Source organism: Erpetoichthys calabaricus, chromosome 1 (genome assembly GCF_900747795.2).
Source record: "Erpetoichthys calabaricus chromosome 1, fErpCal1.3, whole genome shotgun sequence".
NCBI lineage: Eukaryota > Metazoa > Chordata > Cladistia > Polypteriformes > Polypteridae > Erpetoichthys > Erpetoichthys calabaricus.
Window position 1 is genome coordinate 154,792,052 of NC_041394.2, and position 16,219 is coordinate 154,808,270.

At 36.2% G+C, this 16,219-nt stretch overlaps 1 protein-coding gene across 3 annotated transcripts in view; it reads right to left on the reverse strand.

The window, feature by feature from the left end:
• The window catches only part of LOC114642058 (ELKS/Rab6-interacting/CAST family member 1), an 814,051-nt gene that overhangs the window by 83,039 nt on the left and 714,793 nt on the right, over window positions 1-16,219 (reverse strand). For all 3 annotated transcript variants that reach the window (XM_051920296.1, XM_051920284.1, XM_051920290.1), the window contains one exon: window positions 391-492. In XM_051920296.1, coding sequence (XP_051776256.1) covers window positions 391-492 — 102 coding nt within the window. The remainder of the gene's footprint in view (window positions 1-390; window positions 493-16,219) is intronic.

The window sequence follows — 16,219 nt, forward strand, 5'->3', positions numbered from 1 at the left end:
ATTCAATAGAAAAATAATTTGAACTATAAAGGTGCAGCTTCTGTCTTCAGGCAGCAAATATAAAACGCAATCAAGAATGAAACATTGTTAATTTTGCATCAGAAGTTTTTCTTCCAAGTTAATGGCTGTCTCTGAACCACCACAACAAATAGCAGAGCAAAGATAAAATTCAAAGAAGAAAACAACTGCTGAAAAGTCTTATAAATCAAATATTTTTACAAAATATTTTCAGAATAAAATAGTTACAATTATGGTTTGGATATATTTTTACTGATCAAGAGAAAATGGATACAAAATAGTAAGATTTTTCAAATTATGTTTTAAAATATTATATTGAATATTGTTGAAATCAGTAGTTTAAAAGTATTAACTTCTGTGAAAGGTTCTAACCTGGTCAGGAGAGGGCTTGTGGTTGGTCTGGTCTGAATGTGAACTGGACTTCAAGTGGTCATCTTCATAATTATCAGCCATCAATTTCATTCGATTCTGAGTCTGGTAGATAAAAAAGGTGGACAGAGCAACAAAAGAAAGGTTAACATGAAATTATTGCCCTGAATCAGTAATATTATAATTGTAAACTAGGCCTTAAACATATCAAAGTAACAGACACTGACCAGGATAAAAATGTGAATAATGAAGCATTAAAAAAGGATACTGTACCTTCTTTTTCAAATCTACAAAAAGCTGCTATCTAAACAAACACTAATTAATGCTGAGAATATAAATATTTATTTGAAATTATGAATTACATGTGTAGAGGAAACTGGAACTGTAGTGTTTATCCATCACAATGTGGAACCAAAAACAGTCATTAATATTCACTGTTGGTATAAATTAATCAACACCACTAAAGGTTCTTAAAATAAAGAGAGAAATTAAAAATTCCATAAAGAATTAGTAAGCGCAAACTTAAAATGTCTAATCTCTGCAGAAACAAACTGGACTTGGAGGCAAAGCACTTTGTTGTACCTAAAGTAGGCATCATTGTATATTAAATTCAATCACATGAGGAATTAATATGATTTATAGTCATGACTGATATGGTAGACAAAGGCAAAGAGTGAATGTCTAAGCTGAACTGAATATATGAACAAAAAACCAGGAAAACGTCAAGTCCAGATGCTAAGTTTGTTAATGGTGTTTCTAATGACTGTCTATCCACTCTGAGGAACCAATTCAAGACCTGGACGGATAAACGGAAAGCAGAGATAAGAAGTATGGCTGTAAATTTATTACATAATCTATATACAGTATATAAAAGCCAAATGCCACTGACTCACTCATCATGAAATCTCTAGAACCATGGGGACTTGAAATTTGGAATGTAGGTTACCCTTGGGCCATAGGTGCTAGCTAAGAAACGGTTTTAAAAATTTTGTGGTCCAAGCGAGAAATTTCTTATAGTTTTTTAGACCCATTCACTCCATTTCTTTCTAAAATAAATTTAGTAAAAGTAAATTAAAAATACTTTTTAATAATAATAAAAATAAAAGTACAAGTTTTGTTTTGATATTTTTGAGTTTCAACAAAGCGTTTATAACTTGCCATTTATTTATCATTTTAAAATAATTTAGTTACCGTAGATACTCGCGTATAAGTCGAAAAAATTATGCCTTAAAATTTATTCAAAAAAACAGAATCGACTTATCCGCAGGGCAACACAATTGTCCATAGAATTTGGGTAATGACATTGTACGCTCAACGCTTCATGGTGTTAAGTCACCGGTCATTTGCCATTTCTCATGGTCTTTGAAATAATTATAAGCCTGCAATACTATTGCTAATTAGCTAATTTTTTTCTAATTTCATTAAATAATTCTTTAAACTGTGAAATACTTGAATTTGAGCATTAGCTTTTGCAGGTTTTGGATAACAAACATACCATTAGCTGCCACGTGAAACCAGATTTGGAATCAAAAGAACCAAGGCAACGCACGCTATCAATGCGATGCAAGCGCAGCCCGCGATTCAAAAAATTTCTCTGCCTACCTGTTTGTCTCGTCTGACAGTAGCTGAAAAGCAGCATCAGGAGAGAGCAGCCTGAAGTAGTCCAGCAGCTGGTGATCTGTCGTATCCAACAGCAAGCCATGCTGTCTTGTGAAGTCCGGTAGCCAGTTCGGCTCCCACGGATCAATGTCTGGGTATTGCTCCCACGCGAACCTTGCCGAAGCTGCATCGGCTGCACGAATGCATTCAGCTGGCAGCCGATCAGCTGGCGCGGCATCGGCTGGTGTCCGATCAGCTGATGCCGGCTTCTCACTCTCTTGCTCGATTCCTGATCACTGTCAATAAAATCCGATTCTGAAAAATCAGAGTCAGACTCGGCGATAATGTGCAAAACATCGTCTGCCGAGTGTTTTCTTTTCTGCACTCGTTTCGCTCCCTTGTGACATATCGATGGCATCTTGCCTTTGTTTACATTTTGCAACTCACGCACACGCAAGGATTAGTTGCAAAGTCAACGAGTCTAGAATTTCTCCAAGCACAGAGGGAATGCCTGTGACGTGACAGTGAGTTTTGTCGCCATTAACAGCTGATTGTCGCCCTCTATCTCTGATAGCTGTCAAGTTTTATCCATCCATCCATTTTCCAACCCACTGAATCCGAACACAGGGTCAGGGGGTCTGCTGGAGCCAATTGTCAAGTTTTACCCTCGACTTATACGCGTGTCATAACAAATTTCGTAATTTTTGGCTTAAACAATACACTCGACTTATCTGCGAGATCGACTAATACGTGAGTATCTACGGTAGGTTATTCCAAGGTATATTAAAGCAAATTTTTTTTTGAGGATTTTGATTTAATACTTTTTTTATTTTGTTCTTTTTCATTCTTTCTTCACAAATTCTTCTATTAAATTTATACCTCTTTAAATAAACCCATAAAATTATGACCAAGGAAGAAAGGATTTATATTGACGAAATAATGGTCCCTCACCGCGTGGTGCGGATGAGCAGTGACGGCGCGTGCCTGTTCTCCTTGCTGGCCTAACTTGTCTTTATATATAAAATTGTACGGTGACTGACTGACTAATAGATCAATGTACATCCAAAACCGCTGGAGATAGAAACATGAAATTTGGACAGTAGATACCTTTTGTGATGTAGGCACCCACTAAGAAGGGATTTTTCGACATTCAACCCCTGTGGGGGGTAAAAAGGGGGTTAAATGTTTTTAAAGTGACACCTGTACATCAGAAACTACTTAACTGAGAAACACAAAAGTTGGTATACAGACACTTCAATAACAAAAAAATAAACACATATTTTTGGATTTTTTGAAATTCAACAGGGTGATACAGAGTGTGCAAGTTTGTATGGAGAAAAAATGAAAATAGGACTTTGGTCTTCAAACTTGATAAATATAGTATGCTCTACAAAAGAAATAAATAAACATGTACTTTGGTGTTTTTCAAAATTTAACCACTGAAGGGATGAAAAGGAGGGTTAAACATTTTTAAACTAACACTCGTATATCAGAAACTACTTGACTGAGATGCGCAAGAATTAGTATACATACTCTTCAATACATAAAAATAAAGATGTACTGTATTTTAATACTTAAATAAATATGTACTTCTACATTAAAAACATTTTAATTTTCGACTTTTTAACATACACACCAATTGTGTAATTATTGTGTAATTATTAGCTACTAAGAATTGTAACAAAATAATAGTCGTAGCATTTGTAATGCGTGCGCACTACCACCGCTAAGTATATAAGCAGCAGCACAGTGCTGTCCGCTTCATCATAAATGTGACATTGGCTGTCTAGGCAACACGTCTGCGTGTTCGATATTATTTTCGGTTTTATCTTCTAATTTGTAAAACTGCACTTTTCAGTGCAATTTTTTTCATTTTTAAACACTTATCAAATAGATATCCCTATTCATTTATTCTATTCGATATCCTCATAAATATAATATTTTTAGCATTTCAACCTCCTTTGTCTTAGCAAAGGTCAGGAGCAGTCACGAAATCGCTTTAGCTGTTGCTTCCTCCGAGATCGCTGCTACACTTCTAGATGGGGGCAAGACTGCATATGCTGCTTTTAAGCTTCCTTTCAACCTGATACACGTAGAGACCCCTTTATGTAATATTTCCAAGCAAAGTAACATGGCAGAAGTGCTGCGACATACTAAGGTTACTGCTTGGGATGAAAGCACTATGGCCCATAAAGGGGGTACTGAAGCTCTGAATAGAACCCTTCAAGGTATCAGCGATAATAATAAAGGTGATGGGTGGAGTTACAGTGTTGTTGGCAGGCGATTTTCGTCAAACATTACCAGTAGAGCCCAGAGGAATACGAGTAGATGAAGTCAAAGCATATTTTAACAGATCTTATCTGTGGCCATCGGTGACCAAAATCAAACTTACCAAAAATATGAGAGTCCATCTAATACGCAATGTTTTTGCTGGTCAGTTTTCAGACCTATTGCTTAAAATAGGGCATGGCGATTTTCCAGAATTGGATGGTAAACTTACCATCCCTTCAGAACTGTGTTCTATCATGACCACTGTCGAAGAATTAATTTCCAAAATAGATCCTGATATTGCATACATCCATAATAAGCCTATGGAATAGATATGTGAGCATGCTTTTCTGACCCCTAAAAATGATAAACCAAGCATGATCAACAATGTCTTATTAAATTCTTTCGAAAGGGCTTTAATGGAATACAAATCGGTAGATTCAGTGCTAAATACTGATGATGCTACAAACTATCCCGTTGAATTGCTTAATATGCTTAAACAACCGGGCCTCCCAACCCATAGGCTTATTTTGAAAGTGGGTGATCCACCGATGTTGCTGCGAAACCTACGCCCACCCAAACTCTGTAATGGAAACAGGCTGCAGGTAACAGCATTAAAAAGCAATATTAACAATGAAACAATATTGACCAGATGTGCTCATACCCTTAATACCCTCTGATATCCCCTTTGAATTCAAGAGATTCCATTTCCCCCTTAAAGTCTGTTTTGCCATGAACATCAATAAATCTCAGGGTCAGACATTAAGTTTCACAGGAGTGGACTTAAGGGAAGACTTTTTCTCATATGGTCAGTTTTATGTTGCATGCTCGAGAGTCAGCTCACCCACCAGTCTGGTCATTTTGGCACAAGAAAAAAAGACTAGAAACATGATTTATAAAGAAGTGTTCTAGCCATAATATGTAAAGGGTTAAACTGTTTTTTGATGATCTGCTGACCTTTATCAAATTTCATGCAGAGGAACTCGTGGGCGGGCGGCACGGTGATGCAGTGGTAGCGCTGCTGCCTCGCAGTTAGGAGACCCGGATTCGCTTCCTGGGTCCTCCCTGCATGGAGTTTGCATGTTCTCCCCGTGTCTGTGTGTGTTTCCTCCAGGCACTCCGGTTTCCTCCCACAGTCCAAAGACATGCAGGTTAGGTGGATTGGTGATTCTAAATTGGCCCTAGTGTGTGCTTGGTGTGTGGGTGTGTTTGTGTGTGTCCTGTGGTGGGTTGGCACCCTGCCAGGGATTGGTTCCTGCCTTGTGCCCTGTGTTGGCTGGGATTGGCTCCAGTGGACCCCCGTGACCCTGTGTTCGGATTCAGCGGGTTGGAAAATGGATGGATGGATGGAACTCGTGGGCAATATTATATATATATGTGAATAGCCCAGGCAACACCGGGTAACCCATCTAGTAATTATATAGACTAGTCTTCTTCTTCTGGCTGCTCTTAATCTGTAAAATTCATTATCTTGTTTTTGTAGCAAATATGCAAATACTCATACATCTTTTCAACAGCCAGACCTCCTTATGATGTTTTTCTCTCCTGAACACCCCTGCTGACTTCTCAACATCTTTAGCAAGTCATCATGCTTATATCATACATCTTGTCTATGCTGTGCCAAGTATGAATCTAGCATATCAACTGTACAAGGCTAAATAAATATAGGAAGAAATATTTTTCCATATTGGTAATATCACATATTATAATTTCAGCAGTGATGATCAGTAAACAATAAAACAGAAGTCATTTATACTAACTTCTTCTCACATAATTTAATTCCCATATCTAGTGATATGTCATAGTTTTCCTCAACCAACTGATATTAGCAACACCGAATCATCATCTTCCTATAATAAACGTGAAGTGTTCTTTGCCTTATATCTTTATTATAAAGCTGGACAGCTCCCTGGTTAACTCAGAAATAAACATTATCCAGGGTCCAATTATACCACACAGTCCCATTTAAATGTATTCTTGATAACTTCTTCTGTTCAAATACAAGAATTGAACTCTGGCTGACTTTTCTTGGTACAGACTGTATATTATTGTTGCAAAACTACCAATTTTTGGCAGTTTGATAAGTGAAATTATAGCGCATAACTATTCACATTTGGGAAACTGTTGGTTTATAATAATGAATACATTGTTAAAACACTAATTCATAAATTGAAATGAAATTTGCTTAAAAAGTGGATGAATGAAATATTCCAGGGTGTTATTATGAATTATGATACCTAAAGTATTACTATGAATGTATTTTCTGGGCATTGTAGGGAAATTACTAGTTTTCACATGAATGTGTGAAATCAGTAATGGCAAGAAAAATAAATGAAAAGTATATTTTTAAGTTACTGGTTAAAATTTAATACATTTATAATATCAAAATGTTTTAAGTGTTGAAAGAAAGCATAATGCTCAAACAATTGAAATCCACAACTGAGTATGTTTGCTGATTTGTTAAGTTTGAAGCTTTTTCTTCAGAGATAAAGAAAAACTTTTAATTTGCCCTAGATCAAAAATATGTTTTCTATGTTACCTTGTTTTTCAGCTGCAGGTGAGAAATATATATTTTATTCTTTTTTCAGTACTAAAAGACAATGTCTATTAAACAACAACCAAAAACAAATACAAATTTAAAACAAATAAACCAGTAACTGTGACTTGACAAGTGTCTGCCGGGTGGTTAAACCTGTTTAACATCGTAGGTGGGTGCTTAAAGCTGCAGAATTCTACAAGCACTTTCTTCATGTCTATTTAATAACATAAAGGAAACAATTAAACACTCATGTAGCATTTATTCATTTATATTTAAGCCATGACAATACAGGCAGTCTCAGCTGTCAGCCCAATAAATATTAGAATATGAATTCAGAACATAATGGGTGATTCTAGCTAACTAGGAAAGAGGCATTACTTATTCTGTTATAAAAATTGGTTGATTAAAATTATAAATTTATTGCTTGGTATAGTAATTTAGAAACAACTGTTACTGATCTTATTAATGCATTAGTCACTGGTGGCTTGAAAGCATTATAATGTTATATGGTCCCAAAGACTTGATTTTACAGGCTAATATTGTTGCTTTGCATGTTCTTTTGGAGAAGAATGTGCTCATTTGTGGGAGGAATGATTTCTAATGCTGCCCATCCTGTTCCCACCAAAAGTGCAAATTATAGGGCAAGCCTGTCAATTATACTTACCAGCATTAAAAACTAACAACGTTTCTTAAAACCTCCATTACTCATATTGAAGATTGAAAAGCATTAAAGCAGATCCTCTTTTGCACATAAAAAAAAAATATTTTCCAAAGGTGGGTGACTTGCCTAGTCTAAATTGGATCACATTTAACATTAACGATGGTTTTGGTTTAGCAAACTGCCAATTTAATTTAAAGCAATTTTGTTTATTAAAAAAGTGACCTTTTGGGAGTCTGCCTCCCGAAAGTATCTTGTTCCAAAGTTTATGCTGTGCTTTGCAATCCTTTCTGGCTTTGGGTGGTAACTTCTGTCTACAGAACCAACATTTTTAGAGAGGAATACAGCAGTGACAAAGATAAGCTCTACAAAAAGCCAACAATTCAAGTTCACTCATATTTTTTACCGTCTCCTAATAAATGCTATTCTGAAAGCCATCAAATATAGGAAACTGATTATTTGGCAAAATCTGACTTTTCTATTGTCAAAAGATGCGCGCGCGTGTGTATGTGTGTGTGTGTGTATATATACTGTATGTATATATATATATATATATATATATATATATATATATATATATATATATATATATATATATATATATATATGGAAGAGAAGGTCTGTGATACGGTTTGCATATTTGCAGTTGGAGATCCACAAAGGGAGAAAAAACGAATCACATATCATAAAATAGTTTTATTCCTGAGCTTTCAACCCCTATCAGGGGTCTTCATCAGAGGATAATGCTTAGACTTACAAGAATCAAAGGCAATATATAGCAGCACATTCAGGGGGGGTGGGTGGAGGTGACTAAGTCCGTATGATCAAAAAGGGGGGGGGGGGGGGGTTATGAAAGCTCAGGAATAAAAACTATTTTATGATAAGTGATTCGTTTTTTCTCCCTTTGTGGATCTCCAACTGCAAATATATATATATATATATTTTACACATATACACATGTAAAATGCATTTATAACAAATAAAATATTACCACTAATAATAGAATATACACAGCCTACTGTAAATTTGTATGGCAGGAAAGAGTGAACATCTCTCAATGCTTAAGAATAAAATACATAACGAAGTACTATAAATTACATTTTTTCTATAAATGTAGATAATGGTTCCAAGACAAGAAAAAAAAATACTTGATTCAAACACTGGTAAATTAAAAATGCAAAGAGCCAAAGTGTAAAAATTGAAAACACTGAAAAACTAGATCTTACATTCAATGAGAAGTTGCATGTAAACATTAGCTAATATCATCATTTACCACCATTATGCTTTAATAATGCTTTTGAAAATTAAAATGTTCAAACACAGTAGATAAAAAAATTAAAATAAACCACTAACATTCAACAATTAACACCTGCCTCTTTGCACTACATTTCTTTGCTCTAGACCTTGTATATTAGGATTTTTTTTGGTTCCTCCTCAGTTCTGGTGCTTCCTTGATCCATTGTCTAAAACCAAATGAAACATGCAAAATGTGTATCTTGTTGGAAGAAGTCAACCCCTGCTGAGGTGTGAAGATTGAAACAGGTGGCTAGCCTTGCACTAATGCATTTAAAGTACAACCACCAGTCAAATCCACTTCTGACAGTACGTATCATGAATTTCATGAATTGAGTTTTGCAATTACAAGTTCTATCAGGTACAAATCATTGCAACAATCAATTGCTTTATAAAAGCATATCAAGATTCACAGCAGTGTGAAAATGCTATTGCCAGAGTCTTGACATCAAACTCAATGAACATGTCATCCATCAAGCAATTTGATTTTATGTTCTAGTATAGCTTATACAGTAGGTAACCTTTTTCCATTGCATTACAGAGCTGTTCTCTGGTCTTACTGACACTGAGCCCTGTTCAGCAGCAAGTCAATTGGCACCTATGCACATTTACATTTGTTTTTTTATTGAGGAGTCCAAATGTTTCAAATACTCTTGTATTGCACTTTGTTGTCATGTGATGGTTTATATTACACTAAAGGATTGATTTGTTTTAATCACTTTATCTCAAAGTCAGATGACATTGAAAAATTCTCCTTCTGTTGCAAATTATATTGTAATTCTGTAATTAAATTTACAGAGAACTATAAATATCATAAAATTGTTGACAAGGATCATGCAGTTTACGATCAAATAGAATATTAATGTTAATAAATGGAATACAAAAATTGACAAAGTCGCACATAAACTGTGAATAAATGCTATGATAATATAATTTTAGTTTAAAAGGCAAGGGGAAAAAAATACATTTATACCATATATCACAATGTTGTTCCAATTAGTGATCAACTCGAAACGAGACTTTGATTACTTTTTTGTTTCATTTTTTATTGATTTTATTGAAATCACACAACATTCCATACAAATACATAAATTTTACAAGAATAGGATTGAAAACAAATCAACCCCACCCCTGAGAGAGTATGGCCAGCAGAATAAAACTTAAACCTAGTAAAAATAAGCAAATAGATAAATTAATAAGTGAATATAGATAAATGAAGAAGATAAAAAAAGAGACAAGGGAGAGAATCTGCTTCCTCAGTGCTTTAAAAGCTTATTCTAAAATGTTATTGATTAGATCCTGCCAGGTTTGGAGAAATTTCTGCACAGATCCTCTACGTGAGAATTTTATTTTTTCCAAATTCAAATAATATAACACATCAGTTACCCATTGACTTAAAAGGGGAGAGTTAGGATTCTTCCAGTTGAGTAAGATAAGTCTATGTGCCAATAGTGTAAGTAAACGCAATCACAGTTTGTTTGTCCTTCTCCACTTTAAGCCCATCTAGAAGTACACCAAACACAGCTGTTAGTGGATTAGGAGGGATTGTGACACCAAGGCTGTCTGAAAGGCATTTAAAAATCTTGGTCTAAAATTATGTTAATTTGGTGCAGGCCCAAAATATGTGACCCAGTGAGGCTGGAACTTGATTGCAGCATTCGTAGGTTGGATCTTGCCCTGGAAACATTTTGGACAATTTTAAGCGAGACAGATGTGCTCGATATATAATTTTCAGTTGAATAATTGTATGCTTTGCACATATGGAGCTCAAGTGAATTCTCTGCATTTCTACTTTCCACTCTTTTTCTGATATGTTGAGTGAGAGATCCTTTTCCCATTGTCCTCTTGGATCTTTGAAAGGGAGGGACTGTAAAATGGTATTATATATTACAGAGATGCCGTCTAAGTCCTTGAAACTGATGAATATTTTTTCCAGCATAGAGGGAGGTGGAAGATGAGGGAAATTGGGCAGGTTCTGTTTAACAAAGTTTCTAATTTGAAGATAGTGAAAGAAATGTGTTGCTGGAAAGTTAAATTTAGAATGTAATTGTTCATAGGATGCAAAGACCTTGTCTATGTACAGATCTCTAAGTGATTTAATCCCAAATGTTTTCCAGACATTAAAAACTGCATATGTTTGCGAGGGTTGAAAAAGGTGGTTCTCGTGCAGTGGTCCCACCGATAAAAGATTCTCTATCTTAAAATGTTTCCTACATTGGTTCCATATTCTGAGTGAGTGAAGCACTACTGGGTTATTAGTATATTGGCGATAACTTGCATTTATAGGGGCACAAAGCAGGGAATATAAAGAAGTACTGCAGGATTCTACTTCTATTGCAGACCAAGCCTGCATATGTTCATCTATTTGTGTCAATGACCAGGTTTTAATATGTTGTATGTTTGCTGCCCAGTAGTAAAACTGAAAGTTAGGTAAAGCCATGCCACCTTCTGCCTTTGTAGGGTCGCTCTTTGGATACGTGGATATTTTGAATTCCAAATAAATGTGGTTATGGTTGAATCTAATTTCTTAAAGAATGATTTATTGATGTATATTGGAATATTTTGAAATAAAAAGAGAAGCTTAGGGAGGATATTCTTCTTAACAATGTTATTTCTTCCAGCTAAAGTGAGATGAAGGTTTTACCATCTATGCAAGTCTTGCTTGATTTTTTCCATACAGACAGCAAAATTTTGTTGATAAAGAACTTTATGTTTACTTGTGATGTTTACCCCTAGATATTTGAACTGATCTGCGATGATAAAAGGGAAAGTGTCCAATCTAATATTGTGTGCTTGAGAATTCACCGGAAAGAGCACACTTTTAGTCAAATTAATTCTGAAGCCAGAAATCTTTTGGAATTCTGTTAGTGCTGTTAGGACTGTAGGCACAGTATTTTGTGGTTCTGATATATACAGTACCATACCATCTGCATATAAAGAAATTTTCTGTTCAAGTCCTTCTCTGATAATCCCCTTTATCTCATAAGCATTTCGAAAGTGAACTGCCAGTGGCTCAATGGTGATTGCAAAAAGTATGGTGACAAGGGGCATCCTTGTCTGGTATCACGTTCTAGTTTAAAGTAGTTTGAATTAATGTTGTTAATACAAACTGAAGCTTCTGGATTTTATATACAGTAGTTTAATCCATGCACAAATGTTCGGGTCAAACCCAAATTTCTCCAATGTAGTGAAAAGGTAGTTCCATTCAATCATATCAAATGCTTATTCTGCATCCAAGGATAATAAAATCTCTGGGATGTTTGACTTTGCGGGTGAGTATACTAACATTAAACAGGCGTCAAAGATTGGACGCTAAATGTCGGCCTTTAATAAATACAGTTTGATCTTGTGATATTACTGAAGGCAGCACTTTCTCCATCCTTCTAGCTAAGACTTTGGAGAGTATTTTAACATCATTATTCAGAAGTGAAATTGTAATACATGATGCTTGACGAAAAGTTTGAGGTAGAATTTTATTGTCTCTAGCTTCTGTTAATGTTGCTAATAGGAGGGGAGCTAGCTGAGTGGAGAACTTCTTATAAAATTCGGTAGGGTATCCATCGGGGCCTGCCGCTTTCCCACTCTGAAGTGACTATAGCATCTAGTAATTCTGGTAGCGCCAGAGGTTTATCCAGTTCCTCTGCACTAAGAGTATCTATTTGTGGTATCTGTAATGCATCCAGAAATGATTGTGTTTTGTCTTCTTTAAACTCAGTAGAATATAAGGATTTATAGTAGTCTCTAAATGTGTGCGTTATATTTTTATGGTCAATGATTATGTCTCCATTTGTGTTGGTAATTGCTGGGATTGCATTGCGAACTTCTTGCTTGTGGATTTGTTGAGCTAAGAGCTTATTAGCTTTCTCTCCGTGTTCATAGTAATGATGTCTTGATTTAAAAATGAGTTGTTCAGTTTCTTTAGTTGTTAAGAGGTTGAGCTCTGAATGCAGAGCCTGCCTTTTCCTATGAAGAGCCTCACTTGGACACCTGGCATGTTCTTCATCTATTCTAGTAATTTTGTTAGTTAGCTTTGATACCTGCTTGCTTTCCAGTTTATTTCTGTGGGAAAGATATGAGATAATCTGTCCTCTAAAGAAGGCCTTCAGGGTTTCCCAGAGTGTCCCTGCAGAGACCTCTGAGGATAGATTTGTCTCTAGAAAAAAACTGATTTGTTTTGATATAAATTCTGTAAAGTTCTCATCTGCTAATAAAAGTGGTTTAAGATGCCATCTGCGAGATGAGTATGTGGGTCATAATGATTTTATCTCCAGGATCAGAGGGGCATGGTCGGAAATAACAATAGTGTCGTACTTGCAGGATTTAATTGTAGGCAAGAAATGGTTATCTACAAAATATAATCAATTCTTGAGTAGCAATGATGCACTGGTGAGTAGAAGGAATATGTTCTTGAATTTGAGTTTAGAAATCTCCAGGGGTCTGATAAGTTGTGGTCAGTTACAAACTGTGTAATTGTCTTTGCAGTGTTAGATGTCATCACCCCTGTGGCAGGAGACCTATCTAGATCTGGATTTAAAACACAATTAAAATCCCCAGCCATTATAATTTTATGAGTGTTCACATTGGGAATGAATGCAAATACATTTTGGATGAATTCCCTATTGTCCACATTGGGTGCATAAACATTTATCAAAATCACTTTACAATTAAATAAATTACCCATAACAATGATGTATCTCCCTTCAGGATCAGATACAACATCTGATATGACAAATGGGACTGTTTTATGTATCTGAATTCCCACACCTCTAGTTTTTTTGTAACGCTGGAATGGAACATTTGGCCAGTCCAGTCTTTTTGCAGCCAGAACTGATCCTTGCTTAATAAGTGGGTCTCCTGTAAAAATAATATTTAGCATTTAGACCTGTTAGGGGAGAGAATACTTTCTTTCTTTTTAATTCGTGATTCAGGCCTTTAACATTCCAGCTCACAAAATTAACAGTCCCGTCTTGGAGACATTGATTCTGAATTTTTGATGTCATTTTGTTGTCTTAACCAAAAGTAAGACTGCTTTGACCATAATTTCAAATTTTCCCAGGGGTTATTGCCATGCAGTCTGTTGTTACATTGGTAAAGAAAAAAAATCTTCAACATTCTTGAAATGTTAAGATAGTGAACCCAGGGAATGGTGTTAAACAATCTCCTTTAGCGTATAAAAAAAAAAAAAAAAAAGGGTTACTAATTTAATTTCTTTAACACATACATACATGTGTATAACTGTAATTAAAATAGAAACAAATAGTGACCGAGAAAGGATGTATAATTACAGTACCAGTGTCATTGCAAGCGGATCAGAAAGCCGGTGATATCTTCTTTACGATGCCATGACAGGGTGCGACTCACAGTCTTACTTCAGGAAAGTGTCGGGATCAGCTTTCTTAACTCTTTATCTGCTTCCTCTCTACTGGTAAATCTGTAATGTTTGCCTTGAATCTCCACTTTATGTTTGGCAGGAAACAAGAGGCTGTATCTGATATCGGTTTTTTGTAAGTGCTGTTTAATATTGCTGCTCGCTTAGCAGCTGTTGAGGGTGAGAAGTCAGGGAAAATACGAATTAGGTTATTTTCAAACATAATCTTTTGTTTCTGTCTGAGAAGTGACATTACATTTAACTTTGATTGTAACTTCTCGAAGCGCACAATAAAAGTCCTATGCTTAGAGTTATTCGATAAGCTGCAGCTATCTCGGTGTCTGATTTAAAGTCCTCTCCAATTATTTTGGAGAATAGTTCAGCTACGAATTTCACTGGGTTTGGACTTTCGTGATTCTCAGGTAGATCTTCAATTCTAATATTATTCATTCTGCATCCATCTTCCAGAGCAGCAAGTCTGTCTCCGAGTTTTTTGCATTCAGAATTCGCGGCTGTTGCTTTTCCATCAGTGGTGGATGCTAGAATTTCAGCTGTTTCAATTCGAGTCGTGAATGTCTGCTTAACGTCCTCCAGCTGATCGGCAAATGTGCTCAATTTAGACACATTTTCCTGAATGTGCTCCTCAATTTTTTCCAGCATACCTTTAAAGACCGCCTCAAAGCGATTATATACGCGTTTCTCCGAGTCTTTATTATCCTGCCGCAGCTCTTGCAGCTCCCGCCACAGCTTCTCACTTATCCTCTCATTTATCTTGAGCATACTATTTATTTCTTTCTTTATATCATTCTTTATCTCTTGCTTGAGCTCAGCGATCATCATCTTCAGTTCGGACAGATCATTTCTGCTTTCGTGCACCGTGGGTGAAGCGGCAGGCTCTATTACAGCTGATGTTCCCGGCTCGCGAGGAGTAGGTAAAAGCGCGGACTGCAAGGCCTTTTCCAGTTTCAAGTGATCTTCTCCAATCGGCGAGCTATCATGACCTGCATCACTTGCACATTCGCTCCCATTTTCGCTCTCAACTGGAGACGATGCAGCGGACCGTGGTCCAGAGGACTCTGGGCTTTTGCCTGTCTGTTCCAGGTCAGTCTCTGATAGGCCGTACCTTGAACTTGGACTAGCCTGTCTAGGCTTGGATGTATCTTTAGGTTTCTTTTCCGTTTCTTTCTGACCCCCTTTCTTGTCGGCCATGTTTATATATGCTTGCATATACTGTAATAGAACCCTCGGGTTGGATAAATACAGGATACCTCGGGAAAATAAGAAATAATAACACCGCTGCTAAAGACTTTGATTACTAATAAATAGAAGTTCTCATTTGCACTGCAATGTGGAACTCTGTCTGAACATGTACTGAGAAACAGGGAACTGCAAACTACTTATTTAGAAGCCTCCATAAATAAAGAGCTGTGGTGTAATTTGAAAAAATTATAATATACTCCATAGTCTAACATCCAATACGTTATATTTATTAGTTTGCAGAAAGATGGTGGAACAATAATGGAAACAAATGAAGTGTAAAACACACTGGCATGTATTTATACAGTATACAGTGCATCCGAAAAGTATTCACAGCGCATCACTTTTTCCACATTTTGTTATGTTACAGCCTTATTCCAAAATGGATTAAATTAATTTTTTTCCTCAGAATTCTACACACAACACCCCATAATGACAACATGAAAAAAGTTTACTTGAGGTTTTTGCAAATTTATTAAAAATAAAAAAATTGAGAAAGCACATGTACAGTGGAACCTCGGTTCACGAACGTCTCGGTACACATACAACTCGGTTTACGACCAAAAAGTTCGCCAAACTTTTGCCTCGGTTCACGACCACACACTGGGTATACAAACAAGCCAGTTTCCCTTTCGATTTGTGCGCGCCGATGATTTCCGCACGTGTTGCATTGTTCTCCGTACGTGCGTGCTTTCGCTTTGAAGTGTTTGTGCTCTATTTCATTTCCCTTCCGGTTCGTTCGCGACGATTACTGTATTTAAGCACGTGTTCAGCCTCTCCCTGTTCATTGTTCTCAGTCAGATGTGCGTGCTTTACCTGTGAACTCTTTGTGCTCTACAGTATTTTGTGT